General features: G+C 38.7%; 1 protein-coding gene across 1 annotated transcript in view; it reads left to right on the top strand.

Moving 5' to 3' along the window:
* The first annotated feature begins 585 nt into the window (after positions 1-585).
* The window catches only part of LOC115221800, a 45,759-nt gene continuing 25,800 nt past the window's right edge, over positions 586-20,544 (top strand). The window contains exons 1-8 of the mRNA XM_036510936.1: positions 586-597; positions 4,232-4,765; positions 9,084-9,302; positions 11,874-12,495; positions 15,604-15,795; positions 17,244-17,316; positions 18,221-18,311; positions 19,900-20,036. Of these exons, the coding sequence (XP_036366829.1) occupies positions 586-597; positions 4,232-4,765; positions 9,084-9,302; positions 11,874-12,495; positions 15,604-15,795; positions 17,244-17,316; positions 18,221-18,311; positions 19,900-20,036 (1,880 nt within the window). The remainder of the gene's footprint in view (positions 598-4,231; positions 4,766-9,083; positions 9,303-11,873; positions 12,496-15,603; positions 15,796-17,243; positions 17,317-18,220; positions 18,312-19,899; positions 20,037-20,544) is intronic.

Here is a 20,544-nt window from a genome sequence, read left to right as displayed (position 1 = left end):
CATACATACATACATACATACATACATAGGTGCAGGAGTGGCTGTGTGGTAAGTAGCTTGCTTACCAACCACATGGTTCTGGGTTCAGTCCCACTGCGTGGCACCTTGGGCAAGTGTCTTCTGCTATAGCCCCGGGCCGACCAATGCCTTGTGAGTGGATTTGGTAGACAGAAACTGAAAGCAGCCCGTCGTATATATATATGTATATGTGTGTGTATGTATAGATATATATATAATAATATAAATAATATATATAATATATATAATATATATATATATATATATATATATATATATATATATATATATATATATATATATATATGTATGCATGTATGTGTATACGTTTGTGTGTATCTAGGTTGGCGCATAATTATTGTGGCCTTTTTTTCTAATAAATTTTATTCAACAAAGACAATGACAACATTTAACAAAATCGTCTTTAAATGATTATTCCGGAGCATATTCACCATCTACTTCAATTTCTGTTTGGCGTTTTGTTAAAATTTGAAAAAAAGCCGCAATAATTATGCACCAACCCTAATAATATTGGCTAGAAATTTTAAAATATTCTGATGCGCAGACATGACTGTCTGGGTAAGAAGTTTGTTTCCTCACTACATGATTCTGGATTCTACAATGCTGTGTTCTACTATAGCCCCGGGGAGACCAAAGTTTTAAATCTGGATTTAAGTAATTGGAAACTGGAAGAACCCCATCGTATGTGTGTGTGCGTGTATATGTGTTTGTACCTCTCTGGCTTGACGTCACGAAATAGTTGTAAATGAGCTATTTCTTTACTACCCACAAGGGGCTAAACACATAGAGGACAAACAAGGACAGACAAATGGATTAAGTCGATTGCATTGACACCAGTGCGCAACTGGTACTTAATTTATCAACCCCAAAAGGATGAAAGACAAAGTCGACCTTGGCGGAATTTGAACTCAGAACGTAACACAGAGAGGACAAACAAGGACAGACAAACGGATTAAGTCGATTGCATCGACACCAGTGTGCAACTGGTACTTAATTTATCAACCTCGAAAGGATGAAAGGCAAAGTCGACCTCGGCGGAATTTGAACTCAGAACGTAACGGCGTTACGCCATATGAGTGGTGAACGGTGTTATTCGCCTGCAATCTTCTATGAAAACATATCCAGTCATAGGGAGATATTTGCTTGCCTGGAAACATCTAAGGGTTGGTGATAGGAAAGGCATCCGGTCTTAGTAAATATGTCTCAAGAAATTTCGTCTGACCCATGCAAGCATGGAGACTCTTACTCTTTTTACTCTTTTACTTGTTTCAGTCATTTGACTGCGGCCATGCTGGAGCACTGCCTTTAGTCGAGCAAATCGACCCCGGGACTTATTCTTTTGTAAGCCCAGTACTTATTCTATCGGTCTCTTTTGCCGAACCGCTAAGTGACGGGGATGTAAACACACCAGCATCGGTTGTCAAGCAATGCTAGGGGGGACAAATACAGACACACAAACATATACACACATACATATATATATATATATATATATATATATATATATATACATACATATATACGACAGGCTTCTTTCAGTTTCCATCTACCAAATCCACTCACAAGGCTTTGGTCGGCCCGAGGCTATAGCAGAAGACACTTGCCCAAGATGCCACGCAGTGGGACTGAACCCGGAACCATGTTGTTGGTAAGCAAGCTACTTACCACACAAACAATGACGAAAACTCTGTAGTAAGAAGTATCGCTCTGAAACAGTTCATGTACCAGTAATTAATCTGTCTTTAGGGTTTTATTTCTACATATAACTTCTCCTGGGGGATCTATCCCTCTGGTATTCTAATCTCTGGTGTAAGGGGCTCCTAGCAACCAACCATCAGTGTGCTTATGTTGTGTTGGGGGTCAAGGCATTACCAGATTAACTTTCTCGTTTGGAGCGGCAATTAATTGCACAACCATAGCTGACTGGCGTCAGAAATGACGAGTTAATGATGTTGTAGGCGTGCGTGCGCGCGAGTGCATGTGTCAGTGTGTGTGTGTGTATGTGTGTGTGTGTGTATGTGTGTGTGTGTATGTGTGTGTGTGTGTATGTGTGTGTGTATGTGTGTATGTCTGTCAGTGAATTTGTGTATCAGTGTATTTGTGTGCTTGTCTTTGAGTTTGAGTTCTCGTTTGCATGTCATTGTGTTTTGTGTACGTGTGCAAGTACATCTGCGAATGTATGTGTGTGTGTGTGTGTGTGTGTGTGTGTGTGTGTGTGTATGTATGTATTTATGTATGTATGTGAGTGTGTTCATTGGCCCGCATATGACGTGTAGTTATGAAGTTCAAATCTTAGGAAAGACGTCTGCTTCGATCCCTCTGCTTAGCATCCTAGGCAAATACCTATTTCTTTACTGCCCACAAGGGGCTAAACACAGAGGGGACAAACACGGACAGACATAGGTATTAAGTCGATTACATCGACCCCAGTGCGTAACTGGTACTTATTTAATCAACCCCGAAAGGAGGAAAGGCAAAGTCGACCTCTGCGGAATTTGAACTCAGAACCTAACGACAGACGAAATATCTATTTCTTTACTACCCACAAGGGGCTAAACACAGAGGGGACAAACTAGGACAGACATACGGATTAAGTCGATTGTATCGACCCCAGTGCGTAACTGGTACTTATCTAATTGACCCCGAAAGGAGGAAAAGCAAAGTCAACCTCGGCGGAATTTGAACTCAGAATGTAGCGGCAGACAAAATACCACAAAGCAATTCGCCCCGCGTGCTAACGTTTCTGCCAGCTCGCCGCCTTTCCTAGGCAAATACCCTTAAACAAAGTCTTGGGTAGATCAAAGTCATCTGGGTGACGCTGGGCAACATATTATCTCATGTTGGGTGATAATAAAATGACAGATTAGCGAAGTCGATATGGAAACATGGTGACGATAGAATGATGACTGATGGAGACGATAGAATGATGACTGATGACTAATGTGGATTGATGGAATCCCTTCGAATGGATTCTACTTGAGATAAATATATATATATTACAATAAATAATACTTCGTTATATATTATATATATATTTCTTTACTACCCACAAGGGGCTAAACATAGAGGGGACAAAGATGGACAGACAAAAGGATTAAGTCAATTACATCGATCCCAGCACGTAACTGGTACTTTATTTATCGACCCCGAAAGGATGAAAGGCAAAGTCGACCTCGGCGGAATTTGAACTCAGAACATAACGACAGACGAAATATGGCTACGCATTTCACCCGGCGTGCTAACGATTCTGCCAGCTCGCCACCTATTATATATTATATATAAAGAAGTAATATGGTGTTGAAAAGTTCCTGGCTCTAAAAGTATTGCGAAAGACATGGTTGGAGGCCCAGCCTTCCGAGTTCTTTTACAGGGATTAGAAAAACCGAAGGACTGTTTCAATAAGTGTGTGAATCTGAGAGGAGGAATATGCCGAGTAAAATCATAATTAACCGATCTCCCTATATTTTCTTTCACCCCAAATCAGGAACTTTTCAGCCCCTACTCGTAATGATTATTTGTATTTAGGGTTTTATCGGTTCGTTTGAATTTCAAATCCCACATAAGTGGGTTCACATTTTTATCGTTCTGTCCTCGGAGTGGCTGTGTGGTAAGTAGCTTGCTTACGAACCACATGGTTCCGGGTTCAGGCCCACTGCGTGGCACTTTGGGTAAGTGTCTTCTACTATAGCCTCAGGCCGACCAAAGCCTTGTGAGGGGATTTGGTAGACGGAAACTGAAAGAAGCCTGTCGTATATATGTATATATATATATATATATATATATAATATATATGTGTGTGTGTGTATGTGCGTGTTTGTGTGTCTGTGTTTGTCCCCCTAGCATCGCTTGGCAACCGATGCTGGTGAGTATACGTCCCCGTAACTTAGCGGTTCAGCAAAAAGAGTCCAATAAAATAAGTACTAGGCTTACAAAGAATAAGTCCTGGGGTCGATTTGATCGACTAAAGGCGGTGCTCCAGCATGGCCAGTCACATGACTGAAACAAGTAAAAGAGTAAAAGAGTAAATAAGATAAAGAACAATTCAAGTGCTAGTTTTGATTTTGTGCTCTACCTCTTCTCAACGCCATATTTCTATCCTTCTGCCACGATGTGGAAAATTGTTATCGAAATTTACCGAAGCTTCAAATTGCTTTACTCTTACACTCATTGTTATTTCTTGCATGTTTTTCAGGCTTTTTCGACGAGTTCCCCTTCAAACGAAACTGAAAATAAATCCAAAATATTCAAAGGATCAGCGTTAGTGTCTGCTCTTCTGGATATCGGCGATCAACGTTTTGCCACGCGTGCAGTTGCGTTGGATTTTGCACGCCGTCTTTTTAGGCTGGGCCTTGTCAGGAGCATTTTCGGTGCCTGTAACTTTGAAGATTCAGTGCAGCTTTATACCTGGCACAATGGTGAGGATATCGAACGGGTCTCCAACACAAATCGGAATTGCCGTGGATGCTCAGTATGTTTCCAGTGTAGATCCCGAGCTCGGTTTAATAAAGGGATGACCAAGAATCATCCAGCGTATTCTCGGTCGACAACGTCTCAGAACACAGACAATCAATATAGCAGAAACCTACAGACCCCTTCGGACAATCGAATGAATGTTAACGCTCAGTTCGTCGAAGACGTTCGGAATAAATTACTAAGCATCGGAGGGGTTTCAAGTTCGAATTCACCCACTGATAGCTGTGGAGACCCACACACCAAGCATATTCAGGTAAAACACAAATTTCTTTGAAATATTTACAATTCCCTTAGCTACACACACACACACACACACACACATACACACATACACACACACACACATACACACACACACAAATACACACACACACAAATACACGGACACATGCACGCACACTGACACATGCGCACACACATGTGTATGTGGTCTGATCAATAAGTATCCGGACTGTTGCCATAGTAACGAAGTTAAAGTATGCAGAGTAAAACCGCTTGGCACAGATTGATCTTGAACGCTGCTGTGCATGCACACTAAGTTTTGACGTTCCAGCTCACTTCCACTATTTACAGCAGTGCTTGGAAGGAAGGTGTGTAGCGTGTGCTCGTTGCATTGACCATAACGGAGAAAGTAGAGCAGAGAATCTGCATCGAATTTTGCCAAAAGCTTGGTGATACCTGCTCAGAGGCCTACACAAAGTTTCCAAAAAGGTTTTCATCGTTCTCGACACAATCAGGGTGATCTTGTGCAACTGAAACCCGAGGGTCTTCTTGGTCAGCTGAAAGCAGTGTTGGCACAAACTTGGCAGACACGCGTCTCATACCCAAATCTTCAGTGATCATGGACTGAGTTGAACCGTAACTAATCTGTACATCCTCTGATATCTCACGGTTGGTGATTCGATGATTTTCTCTCACAGCTGCACATACATCTGCGATATTTCTTCTCTGTTCTCCTGGCTGCTGGTCTCCCAGAACGATCGTCAATATCGGCATTTTTTCGGCCATCTTGGGAACGTCTGAACCACCCGTACACTTGTGTACCGCTCATACACTCCTCTCCATACATTTCTCTCCATACACTCCTCTCCATACACTTTCTGCAACTTTGTGTAAGCCTCTGAGCCGGTTTCGCCATGACAGCTTCCTCTGTCATGGTCCATGCGACGATCAACGCTACACACATTCCTTCCTAGCACTGCTGTAAACAGGGGAAGTGAGTTAGAATGTTAAAACTTAGTGTGCATGCACAACAGAGGTCAAGTTTTACTGAGCGGCTTTACTCTGCGTGCTTTAGCTTCGTTACCATGACAACAGTCCGGATACTTATTGATCAGACCTCGTATGTATGCATGTACCACACACACATACACACACACAGACCAATAAGACAAGTAAATAAAGATTACGCTATTACATAACTTTATTCAATGTTACGAATGTTTCAAATAGCAAGTGAAACTGTCTCCTCAGAGCACAATAGTTTGTATGCATAATCAATCAATCAATTAATTAACAAAATAATTAGTCCTCATCCTTTCTCTTCATACCTTAAAATTGTTGTGATAGATTTCCAAAGTTTCCTAGAAAAGATAGTTGTGAAGGTGGACTGTGGATAACTGTCGTATCAAATTACCCTCTTTTATTTATCACTAGCAGTATCGCCCGGCGTTGCTCGGGTTTGTAAGGGAAATAATTATATAAGCATTTTTAGAGATGTAAAGTATAATAGCCATCTCAGTATGGCTAACCACAAAGGGGGGGGGGGTGTTACTGTAGCTTTTTACGTTCTGAGATTTAATAATACATTTTTAGAGAGTTACTTCCCTTATATAAACCGAGCGAAAATGCATTAAAAATGCGGAAAAATTATGGTAGATTTTTTTTAAAATTGTAGACTTATCGTAGACGCGCGCTAATACTCAGAAGGGCTCGATATGAATCACGACTATAAGGTACTTGCTTTTGGTTAAACTGAACCACAAAATGTGGAGTAGTTAGGAATCTAAATGTAGGAGACAGATACACAACTAATTTTTATATATAAAGATATTCTTGCCAAGTTTACAGTCCTGTGAGGTCAAAATGCCAACAAGTTTAGGAGCGTGTTAATCCGTGAGAACAGAACAGAGGGAAACAACTACACAATATATTTTTTAGCTGCCCAATCTTTATAAGGGTGATATTTTAAAGTCTCTTGTAAAAGAGAGAATAGAGGAAAGTTCAACTGAGTATGCAATAAATGTGTGTAAATTTATAAGTCAGTTCAGTAAATATTAGGTTAACAAAATTAAAAAGAAATTCAGTTAGGCGCAGAAGTGGCTGTGTGGTAAGTAGCTTGCTAACCAACCACTAGGTTCCGGGTTCAGTTCCACTGCGTGGCATCTTGGGCAAGTGTCTTCTGCTATAGCCCAGGGCTGACCAATGCCTTGTGAGTGGATTTGGTAGACGGAAACTGAAAGAAGCCTGTCGTATATATGTATATAGATATATATATGTATGGTGTGTGTTTGTGTGTCTGTGTTTGTCCCCCTAGCATGCTTGACAGCCGATGGCTTGTGTGTTTACGTCCCCGTCACTTAGCGGTTCGGCAAAAGAGACGATAGAAATAAGTACTGGGCTTACAAAGAATAAGTCCCGGGGTCGATTTGCTCGACTAAAGGCGGTGCTCCAGCATGGCCGCAGTCAAATAACTGAAACATGTAAAAGAGTAAAAGAGTAAAAGAGTATATATATATATAATATATATATATTTAACTATGTAAATTTATGTACCCTCTTATATGTATTAAATTATGTGCAATTGTTGAATATTAGATAAAGATTAAAAATTAGTTTCGAAAGGAGTATTTAGTATATTATATATAAATAAAGAAGGAGGGAGAATCTATATTAAGAGATTGTAAGCATTAATCTTATTTATACTTATGTAAGTTAATTATGTATGAGGTTAATTATGTATGAGTTAATTATGTATGAGCAAAACATTTTACAAATGTTTTTCTCAGTAAGTGAGAACAGTGGATTAATAAGTCCTTAAATTTTTAATTACATTTACAATAAAGCATTTCCAGTGCCCCCGCTGATCATACATTACAGTATTCATTGCATCCTCAGTAATGAATAGGACTAGCTATAATAGACCACAAAATAGAGTAGTCTATCTTCTCCCCTTTTGAGGTCCAGATAAATTTAACCAACAAAGTGGAGCTTTCTTTTTTTGTATTTGAATAATTAATGTAGTTATATAATCTGGTCCTGGATTTTGAAGCAACAGCAAATATATCATAACAATCACACTCAGGTGTTTTGACCGAGTACATGTATATCAGATTATTCCTTAGGCAATGGTTATCCAACAGGCATTTGTCATGGTTTCACAGTTACATACTCTGTTAGGTACTCAGTCATAAGAGTTCTAATTTATTCATTCAGTGTTAATATTATATCTCAAAAGAGATATATTTCTCATTCTGTTAGAAAATCTCTTCATTAGCTGATAGTCTATATATTTTAACAGGAATACTAGTAGCTATGGATTTAATCACAGCTCTTGGATAATTGGATTTTTTATTGATGTATTTGAGATTTTCATTGGGTTTATGGTTCGGATGATAAAATCTAATACCAAGCTTCAGTGAGGTCCGATGCTACATGCAGAAATTTTGCTGCTTTGAAGTCTTGTTCTAAGGAGGTAGAAAATCTTAAATTTCTAAAAATAAAAAATAAAAAATGTTTCCTAATTAATTTTAATACTACGTTATTACTTTTTTAAAATGTAAACAGAGCCCGTCTCTATAGTGATCAATCCTCATTTCTGGGAACTCCTTATTGATGCAGTGTAAGATGTAGATTCCTTCTAGAACTTTAGCTTGTGCCAAGTCGCTCAAATACATGATTAGGTCATCTTTTCTAGTCTCGTACCACGATCTTGCGGTGGCAAGTGCAACCACGAGACCATGGGCTTTCACACAACAACAAAATATAAACTAAAGAGAAATAAACAACAAAAGGCGCAGGAGTGGCTGTGTGGTAAGTAGCTTGCTAACCAACCACATGGTTCCCGGTTCAGTCCCACTGCGTGGCATCTTGGGCAAGTGTCTTCTGCTATAGCCCCGGGCCGACCAATGCCTTGTGAGTGGATTTGGTAGACGGAAACTGAAAGAAGCCTGTCGTATACATGTATATATATATAAGTGTGTGTGTATATGTTTGTGTGTCTGTGTTTGTCCCCCTAGCATTGCTTGACAACCGATGCTGGTGTGATTACGTCCCCGTCACTTAGCGGTTCGGAAAGAGAGATAGAATATAGAATAAGTACTGGGCTTACAAAAAGAATAAGTCCGGGGTCGAGTTGCTCGACTAAAGGCGGTGCTCCAGCATGGCCACAGTCAAATGACTGAAACAAGTAAAAGCGTAAAAGAGTAAACCCATCGATATTATTCCTTTTGTATTTTAATATTTCCGAATTGTTTATTTTTTGTTTATTTTGAAAAAAAATCCTTCTTTTATTCAATCATCAAGGTTTTCCATCGAATATTCTGTCTAATCCAAAAAGTATTTCCGTACAGCATACCAAAGATATACAACATTCGACTAAGCTGAAAGCAACACACACAACTCATTATCCTTTAAGAGTGAAACTCAAAGACCGTTGCACGACAAATTCTATTAAAATGGACAGCGGTGTTAAAACAGACAAATATTTATCCGAGAAACATTTATTTCCATTGGATTATAACACACCAATGAAAATCCCACAAGAAATGCCAAAAAATTTGGAGACGCAGGTATGTTGCTTCTTCCATAATGTTTAGAAATACACGAGACTGTACTATATGGAGTTGTGTGAGAGAGAAAGAGGGATAACAAGAAACGAATGAGTGAGAGGGGTACACACACATACATATATTAATGCATGTTTTTTATGTTGTGCTATATTTGTGTCCAGTTTTATAACCGCTATAGTATCCGTTAAATTAAGTGTAGCAGAATACGCAAACTTCACCGTATGTCTATTGATTATCTTTCTATATCTTCCAGATATGTTTATTGTATGTTTATTGACTATCTTTCTATATCTTCAATTTGTTTCCAATTTTATGTCAAGGTAGGCGCAGGAGTGGCTGTCTGTTAAGTAGCTTGCTTATCAACCACATGGTTCCGGGTTCAGTCCCACTGTGTGGCATCTTGGGCAAGTGTCTTCTGCTATATAGCCTCGGGCCGACCAATGCCTTGTGAGTGGATTTGGTAGACGGAAACTGAAAGAAGCCTGTCATATATATGTATATGTATGTATATATGTATGTGTGTGTCTGTGTTTGTGTGTCTGTATTTGTCCCCACCACCATCGCTTGACAACCAATGCTGGTGTGTTTATGTCCCTGTCACTTAGCGGTTCGGCAAAAAGAGACCGATAGAATTAGTACTGGGCTTACAAAGAATAAGTCCCGGGGTCGATTTGCTCGACTAAAGGTGGTGCTCCAGCATGGCCGCAGTCAAATGACTGAAACAAGTAAAAGAGTAAAAGAGTAAAGAGTATATTGGTTTCCAATTTTGGCACAAAAAAAAAACGAATTTTAGAGAAAATATCTTCAAATCATACGGTAATATCTTAAAAAAAGAATATATTGTAAAAGTCTGGATGGTCACGAATGGAGTGCTTTTGATTAAAGACCTGGTCGATCAGTGTTGACCTGGAATTAAATACCAGCTACAACATAGACATAATGTAGGTTACAGAAGTTTGCATTTCTGGGTATGCATACTTTAATACTTGCAGGGGTTATCGCATGAGTTAAAGAGAAACTGGCGTGCACCAAGGAATGGATGCTTGGGTGAAGGTTATCTCTTTATGCAAATTCTTGGGTCATTTATTTCATATATATTTTTGTTACTGTCCTTGCTTTTATATTTTCCCAATCTCTTCATAACTCATCCGTTTTACCGTTCTGCCAGGAAACCTCGTTTCTTTTTGCAGTTGTCTTATTGTCTTGTTCGTGTTCGTCTTTCATATCGGCTCATTTCCAAATTAAACAATATTGTCGAAAAGTGGTGAAACTGTAATAATTTCTGGTTGATAAATGATATTGGGGGTTGACTGTGTCCACATTGATTGTGAGATTTTTCCTCTTTTCCGTACGTTGGTTTGTCTTCATCCTTTCCTAGATTTTATTATTATGTTAAGTAGCTTGTTAGTCTCGAAGAGCAGCGGCCATCGAAGTAGCTGCAGAAGAGAAATGGAAAAGAAAGAGTATGTCTTTGTGCTTGTGATAACATTATTAACACATTAATCTTGTGCAGCGAGGATCAGTTCCACCGTTTCTACTTTTAGACCGGACCTTTTGGGTGTTGAATATTGTCAGTCACCAAGGGACATAATCAACTGGTTAAGGTCAAACAACTGACAAGCAAGTCTGTGGTATTGAGCAGAATATTTGCTGTAGCCCATCTTTTATACCAAGACAAAACAATGTACATAATAACACTTCCAATCAGTTAAGATTAGAAGCCATGAAAAGATGGCGAGCTGGCAGAAACGTTAGCAAGCTGGGCGAAATGATTAGCGGTATTTCGTCTGCGTTACGTTGTGAGTTCAAATTCCGCCGAGGTCAACTTTGCCTTTCATCCTTTTGGGGTCGATAAATTAAATACCAGTTACGAACTGGGGTCGATGTAATCGACTTAATACCTATGTTTGTCCTTGTTCGTCCCCTCTGTGTTTAGCCCCTTGTGGGTAATAAAGAAATAGGTATTTGGTCCATCTTTAAGTTCAAACTCCGTGAAAGTCGACTTTGCCTTTCATCCTCTCGGGGTCAATAAAATAAATACCAGTTATGCACTTGGGTCAATGCAATCAACTATACCCCTCCCCCAAATTTCTGGCCTTGTGCCTTTAGTAGAATGGATTATTATTAATGTTGTTGATGGTGTTGTTGTTGTTGTTGTTGTTCTTCTTCTTCTTCTTCTTCTTCTTTTTCTTCTTCTTCTTCTTCTTCTTGTGCTTCTTCTTCTTCTTCTTCTTCTTCTTCTTCTTCTTCTTGTGCTTCTTCTTCTTCTTGTGCTTCTTCTTCTTCTTCTTCTCCTCCTCCTCCTTCTCCTTCTTCTTGTGCTTCTTCTTTTTCTTCTTCTCCTCCTCCTCCTTCTCCTTCTTCTTGTGCTTCTTCTTTTTCTTCTTCTTCTCCTTCTTCTTGTTCTTCTTGTTCTTCTTGTACTTCTTGTTGTTGTTCTTCTTCTTGTACTTGTTCTTCTTCTTGTACTTGTTGTTGTTCTTCTTCTTGTACTTGTTGTTGTTCTTCTTCTTGTACTTGTTGTTGTTGTTCTTCCTTTTCTTCTTTTATTTATTTATTTATTTATTTCAGGTATTCCGTGCCTGTGTCGATGATTGTGAGTTAACGGCTTACAAAAAACATAACATTTGCAACAACCACAGCATTCATGCTAACACCACGATCGCCAACGCAAATACTACCACCACCGCTACTACCACCACAACCACCACCACCACCACTGCTTTCACAAACCATCCCCACCATCCCCACAATCCTCACCACAGTAAAAACAACGATCACAACAACAACAACAACAACAAAAATATTGGTAACAGCTGTTTCGAGGCTGTTATGAACGGCAACCAAAGTCAGAGTGGGATGAAAAATTGGGGATGTGCTGACCCCTGTTCTTCGTATTCGGACAACGAGAAGCAGCTGATGGAGGAGATGAACCGGATGAAGAGGGAACACCAGCGCGTGCTGCGGACTTATGAGGATCGAATCAGTAAACTCATGACGAAAATGCATGAGCTGCACAACATTGCCGAGATGCTGGAGAACTCGAGTAACAAATCTGTTACCTACGGAGTACTTCCGGGGAAAGCTCTTCAGCAGCAGCAGCAGCAGCAACAACAACAACAACAACAGCTGCAGCTGCAGCAACATCCGTCGATGCACTTACAAAATACTGCCATGCGACATGCACTGCAAGGTGAGTCTGTATATATCTATTTTTTACTACCCACAAGGGGCTAAACACAGAGGGGACAAACAAGGACAGACAAACGGATTAAGTTGATTAAATCGACCCCAGTGCGTAACTGGTACTTAATTTATCAACCCCGGAAGGATGAAAGGCAAAGTCGACCTCGGCGGAATTTGAACTCAGAACGTAGCGGCAGACGAAATAACTATTTCTTTACTACCCACAAGGGGCTAAACACAGAGGAGAAACAAGGACAGACAAAGGGATTAAGTCGATTATATCGACCCCAGTGCGTAACTGGTACCATATATGCATGTATATATACATGTAAATGTGGGTACGTACATATATGTATGTATATATGCATATGTTTTATTTATTTATTACTTTATTTATCGACCCAGAAAGGATGAAAGGCAAAGTCGACCTCGGCGGAATTTGAACTCAGAACGTAACGGCAGACGAAATACCGCAAAGCATTTCGCCCGGCGTGCTAACGTTTCTGCCAGCTCGCCGCCTTCAAGTCTGTCTATACCATGACTTCATAACATGTCCTACTCTTACTGCCTTGGCTCCATACCGAGGGCCCCGGGCTGTGAAGCCATAACTGTATATTTGACTCCTGCCTGGTCCTTTAAAGGACTTTATGAGCCAATATCACAATGCACCCTGCAGGAAGGTTATTTCAAGATTAACTTAAGTTGTGACCATGCATAGGGCACCGCTATGTGCGTTCAAATGTCATCATCACCATCATCACCATCATCATCATCATCATCACCACCACCATCATCACCATAATCATCATCACCACCACCATCATCACCATCATCACCATCACCATAATCATCATCACCACCACCATCATCACCATCATCACCATCATCATCATCATCATCACCATCATCATCATCGTCATCATCGTCATCATCACCATTATCATCATCATCATCATCACAACCACCACCACTACCACCACCACCATCATCACCATAATCATCATCACCACCACCATCATCACCATAATCATCATCATCATCACCATAATCATCATCATCATCACCATCATCATCATCATCATCATCATCACCATAATCATCATCACCACCACCATCATCACCATAATCATCATCACCACCACCATCATCACCATAATCATCATCATCATCACCATCATCATCATCATCATCATCGTCATCATCACCATTATCATCATCATCATCATCACAACCACCACCACTACCACCACCACCATCATCACCATAATCATCGTCGTCATCACCACCATCATCATCGTCATCATCGTCACCACCACCACCACCATCATCATCATCATCATCATCATCATCATCATCATCATCATCATCATCATCATCATCATAGGCTATGTGTTGTGGTAAGTAAGGAGAGGTCATAAAACAATTAAGGATAAGGGAAAAAAATTCTGTTTTGTGTATGTCGGACACTTGTATATGTTAACATATGTACACTTTTTTTGTATTAAAAATATTTAATATTTTTTGAATATTGACTTGTCTAAGTTTGCTTGTCCTTTCATTTACCCCTCTACCTGCTCAGGGTTAAATCTCTTGGATACTACGAAGGGTATTCTATACGCAGAATATCCATCCATCCATCCACCCATCCATCCATCTATCCACCCATCCACCCATCCACCCAAGAATTTATGCGCCATGGAAACCGGGAAACCGGCCCTTATGAGTTGGCGTCGGCATGACTCGACAATGTAATTTTACCTTACCTTAATTTGGGTGCATCCAGTGCAGGGTGGTGCAGTGACCAGAGAGTCACTGGATGCTTCCGGTGCACAGTGACCAGATATACACAGCCGTCTTTAACCTAATCTTCTCACTAGCCTTCAGCAGGTCTCAATAAAGGCATTCATTTGCCATATCTTGCTGCTGTTTCACACTTAGGACATTGATAATTTCAAAGGGTGGTTAATTAGCAAAAAAAAAAAACCCAAATATGACCACCCCCAAATATCACAATATACTCTTTTACTCTTTTACTTGTTTCAGTCATTTGACTGCGGCCATGCTGGAGCACCGCCTTTAATCGAGCAACTCGACCCCAGGACTTATTCTTTGTAAGCCCAGTACTTATTCTATCGGTCTCTTTTGCAGAACCGCTAAGTGACGGGGACATAAACACACCAGCATTGGTTGTCAAGCAATGCTAGGGGGACAAACACGGACACACAAACACACACACGAAAAGCTCTATCTGTCACGATTTCATCTCAATCGAAGGAGAGGGGCTTTCTCCGTCCGGGTTGCGGATCCAAGGAATAAGCTGCCGGACGAGATGGTGAAGATGCCGACGACCGCTCGGTTTAAAGTCTCCCTTGACCACAAGTGGCCTGAACTCTTTACATGAACACCACCCTGTACATAACTCCATGTCCCCCTATATGGCCTTGCTTTTTGCTTTTTGAGCCAAAAAATTAACTAACTAACTAACTAACATATACATATGTTAGGCGCAGGTGTGGCTGTGTGGTAAGTAGCTTGCTAACCAACCACATGGTTCCAGGTTCAGCTCTGGGCCGATCAATGCCTTGTGAGTGGATTTGGTAGATGGAAACTGAAAGAAGCCTGTCGTATATATATATGTGTGTCTGTTTGTGTGTCTGTGTTTGTCCCCCTAGCATTGCTTGACAACCGATGCTGGTGTGTTTACGTCCCCGTCACTTAGCGGTTCGGCAAAAGAGACCGATAGAATAAGTACTGGGCTTACAAAGAATAAGTCCCGGGGTCGATTTGCTCGACTAAAGGCAGTGCTCCAGCATGGCCGCAGTCAAATGACTGAAACAAGTAAAAAAGAGAAAAGAGAAAGAGATATATACGATGGGCTTCTTTCAGTTTCCGTCTACCAAATCCACTCACAAGGCTTTGGTCGGCCCGAGGCTTTAGTAGAAGACACTTGTCCAAGGTGCCACGCAGTGGGACTGAACCCGGAACCATGTGGTTGATAAGCAAGCTACTTACCACACAGCCACTCCGGCGCCTATATATATTTATGTATTTCTTTGTATATGTATTTTTATCATTTTATCTCTTTGTTTCTCCCTTTCTCTCCATCTTTCTACAGCGAACGATGCAATGGTTGATGGTGAGGTTGCTCCCGGTTACGGCGTTTCCCATACGACTACACCCACGCCTCCACCGCCTCTTCCTCCTCGCACGGACCAGCTGGTCAAGGGAGGCGACTCCAGTAAACCGATGCACTCCGCCAAAGTGAAACTGGTGCAGCTTCCTTGGCAAAAAGTTGTTACAAATCCAGGTAACGTGAATTGCTAATTATGCAGAAATCGCTGCTGCTATGGCTACTGCTGTTGCTTTGTTGAGTGCGAGGGTTGTGACGACGACGACGATGATGATGATAATGATAATGCTGAAAAAATATGTATTCAATATGTATTTCTATAAGCAATATACTACACTCTTATACATACATATATATATATATATATATAATCATATATATATATATATATAATAATATATATAATCAATATAATCATATTTAATAATAGAGTTTATTATAAGTAAATTTTTATTTAGATTATATAGATTATTTATATCTTAAAAATATTGATTATATTTTAGGTTTTGAAACCACCTGAAGAATGTCTCAAAGATGTGCTGAAATAAGACATGAAACGATCGTAGTGGTTATTTATAATTGTTAAATTTCTAAATTTATATAAATTATTTTATGTATTGGCTTAAGTCTTTCTTTGTTTGATTTGCATAATAGTGGTTTTGTCTCTAATTTAATATAATATATATATATATATATATATATAAAAGTAAATAAATGGTACAACGAAGTACTGATATTTACTGGAAAATAGCGAACGTAATAAATACGACACTAATGTATAGCTTCACTGCGTATGTACTAGCAAAGATGCGTGTGTGCAACAAACATGAAAAAAATTGTCTTACCTCTAGGAAGAACATCTGAAAAATGAAAAACCTAGATAATGGATAATGCAGTACCGGTTTCGGATTCTTCAAAATACGATTGCCAAACGTATATTTGATTTATCTTCATCAGCTGCATATACCTCGACAATATTTCAAATGTTGCCACATCTATGCCAGTACACTCGTCTGAAGGCCAAAATGTTAACAGAACGAGAACAGTGAAGAAGTTTCAATGAAAATAGTAATGCAATACGAGAGTATTGCTTTCCAGTAAAGGATAGCCTGTGAGGGTAAAATTATACATAAAAGTAAATGAATGGTACAACGAAGCACCGATATATGTTTCTGTGTGTGTGTATAAAGCATGACCTACATGCAATATAGAGCATGATATAAATAACCTGTGATCGAACAATGCAAAGATCAAATACGTTATATTATTTACACTACGGCCATTGTATCCTTCTCTTTCTATGACCGTATCGTACAACTAATGTGAAAAAAATTGCTACTATTTAATTCTATGAGGGCGGGTCACCTATTGGCCCAGAATCTAAAATTTTGTTGCTGACTCATGTTTCCAAGCCCCTGTGTCAGAGCAACATTACACGTTACATTACAAAGCATTTCTTCAGTCCGTTACCAGCAAGGTTTATTAAACCTGTTGTTGCACATTTTTTGATGTTATTCTTCTTGTCGTCACCGTCGTCGTCGTCCTTAGTAACCATAAAAGCATTTTTCCAATTGTCATCATTATTATTATTGTTGTTGATTTTTTTTTTTTTTTTTTTTTTGCAGACAACAATAATTCCAAAAGTGTTGTCTGGAATACATTGGCGGAAACAGAAGTTGACACTTGTGAACTCGATAGGTAACTACACCACTTGGATCTTTTCCTTTTGAACGGCACATGTCAACACAATTTCTAGTTAACTAAACACTTTTAAACTTCGTATACTGGTAGAATGTGTTTATAAAACATCATTTTCTCCTGGTTTTATTGAGAAAATTCTATAGTTTGTAAGATATTTTGTCTGAAAATACGAGCATTTCGGCAATTTTAACCAATCGATTACCTCCATTCAACTAAAATCATTTGCTGCGTCTAAAACTGAGACAAACTCCTGTAACTAAACCTACCTCCCCCCTAACTCTAACCCTATTTTTTTTTCTAATTGTTAAATTAATTTAATTCCATGCTTTAGTTTTTTTACGCGCGTAACAATTAATTAATTTAACAATTAAGAAAAAAAAATTTAGGGTTAGGGTTAGGGGGAGGTTTAGGGTTAGTTACAGGATGTTGTCTCAGTTTTAGACGCAGCAAATGATTTTAGCTCAAAAGAGAGCATAGGATTGGTTAAAATTCGAAAAATTAAACTACGTTAAACAAACAAATTACAATTTTCTCAAGAAAGCCAAGAGAAAAAAATGTTTTATTTTGACACATTCTACCAGTATACGAAGTTTTAAAGTGTTTAGTTAACTCGAAATTGTCTGTAAGTGTGTGTGTGTGTGTATGTATGTATATATATTTCGTTTTGAGATTTGCTTTGCAAGATTCTTTATGTGAGTTTGTGTGTTGAAGCATATTCTGTTGTGTCTGGGGAGAGTCATTTTCTTTTTGTGCCTTATAATGTAACACACTCACCGGTAAAATTTCCACTTTTTTTTCTTATTTATATTTACCTAAAATTGCGTCTTGCAACCTTTTCAATAGTCTTGACTCTATATATCTTAGTTTTAATTTTATTTATTTTTTCTTTATATATATATAGACTTTTTGAAAAATCTTCGCAAAAGTCCTCTTCTTCCATTCAAAACTTGTACGATGATATTTGCTACCGCTGTCGGTCCCGGAAATCTCATGTAAGTCTTCCAGTTCTTAAATTAAACCTTTATCCCATCTGTGAGGTCTTTGCCTGTCTGCGCACACTGAGACTCACCGTTTTTATAAACAATTCTTTTGTTATCTTTTGTCTGTTGTTATTGATGACGACGATGATGATGATGATGTTGTTGTTATTGTTGTTCTTTTTCTTTTTCTTCTTCTTCTTCTTCTTCTTCTTCTTCTCTTCTTCTTCTTCTTCATTATACTTAATTGTATGTATGTAATGATTATATAGACAACGATGTTCATATTTTAGCTGTGGAAATTTTTGAAATATCAGTAAGATTTATGATCCATATACATACATACATATATATGTATGTATATCTATCTGTCTGTCTGTCTGCTTGCCTGACCGTCCGTCCGTTTGTCTGTCTGTCTGTCTGTCTATCTATCTATCTTTCTATCTATCTGTCTGTCTGTCTGCATGACCGTCGGTCCGTCCGTCCATTTGTCTGTCTGTCTGTCTATCTATCTATCTGTCTGTCTGTCTTACCGTCCGTCCGTTTGTCTGTCTGTCTATCTATCTATCTATCTATCTATCTGTCTGTCTGTCTGTCTGACCGTCCGTCCGTCTGTCTGTCTGCTTCTCTCTCTCTCTCTATATATATATATATATGTCTGTCTCTCTATCTATAACCATAACACTAGCGTCAAGCAGTGTTTAGGCGAAAGCGACTTTTATGTTACTTAATATTTGCAACATATTTCAACTGCTAAAAGGCAAATTCACTTACGTGGTGAAAAATTCTCTCTTATGTTAAAAAGGTGTAAAACACCATATCTATCCAGTGTCGCCTCCTATCGGATACCCAAATATTGATGTTTCTAGCTCTTTAGCCATTTGTCAATGGGAAATGCCTAAGAGAGGCAACTCTCAACAGACCTTATCAAAGCCATGTCTTTAACTAAAATACAGTCAACACCATTGACTGATTTGCACCAGTAAACCACTGAGGTTGTGGAAATTACCGTAATATCAGCGCCAAGTAGAGAAATTTTTCTCCATAGCAACTACCGTGAATTTGTCTTTTAAAAGTTAAAATATGTCACAAACATATTTTAACTAACCTAAAGTTCACTTATGCCTAAGCACTGCTTGGCACTGATATTACTGTAAACCGCTGATATTATGGTACATATTAGAGTTGAAAATTGTATATATATATATTTATTTATAAGAATTTTTTGCGTAATAAAATAAAAAACCAAGGCTGTGTAGATATTAGAGCATTTATAGCTGTAAGACCTTCTATCTATAGATGGTCTAATATCTACACAGCCTTGGTTTTTTTAATCTTACTTCGCAAAAATTTTTTATATACACGCTGACATAGAACCAACGTTGAACCCTTTATTCGCAATATTACTGAATCTGGAACTTAACTATGGTCTGTCTATAGCACTTATTCAGCATTACCTGACACCTTTGGGTCTCAATGTCACCATTATCTCTCTCTCTTATATATATTATATATATATATATATATATATATATATATATATATATGTATATGTATATATATATATATATATTCACTGTCCATATATTTATTAATCTTACAGTTGAGCTCAACCTTGGATCCGGTGAAGAATCAAGAAATGGTCCTACACATGAAACAAATCAAGTGTACCTATGGGGACATAGTCCAAGCTTTGTTGACCCTATCAATAGAGACCCTACGGTTCGCAAATCCTATCAGGTAATTTCATTCTTTATGCAAACTGGACAATACAAACAGTTGCTCTCTCTCCTTGTCTCTTACATGTACATATACATACATACACGCGGACACACACGCACGCTCACATATATAATGATAATGCGGCGATATCTATATATGTAACTGAAATATATATATATATATATATATATGTGTGTGTATATGTATATACTAGCAGTATTGCCTGGCGTTGCTCGGGTTCGTTTCGACCCTTTAGAATTGGAATTTTTGAAAAGTAAAAATTTTGCATTATGTAGCTTGTTATTCTCTTTAAGTGAACATTTTTCTGGTTGAAATACACCGAAAAATGGCGACACAGCAGTAAAAAAATCGTAAAAAATAGGGATTTTCATAGAAAAAAAGCACCTTTTTGATGTAAATAATTTTTGATGTTAACATGGTCCAATTTGATTTTTGTCTTCTACGGAATGAAGAGCAAGCCTTCTTCTATCATTTTGGTCAACTTGCACTGCAGGGTCTCGGAGGA

The sequence above is a fragment of the Octopus sinensis genome, linkage group LG18 (assembly GCF_006345805.1).
Source record: "Octopus sinensis linkage group LG18, ASM634580v1, whole genome shotgun sequence".
NCBI classification, from domain to species: domain Eukaryota; kingdom Metazoa; phylum Mollusca; class Cephalopoda; order Octopoda; family Octopodidae; genus Octopus; species Octopus sinensis.
Note: the sequence above shows the minus strand (reverse complement) of the source record. Positions and strands in the feature narration are given on the sequence as shown.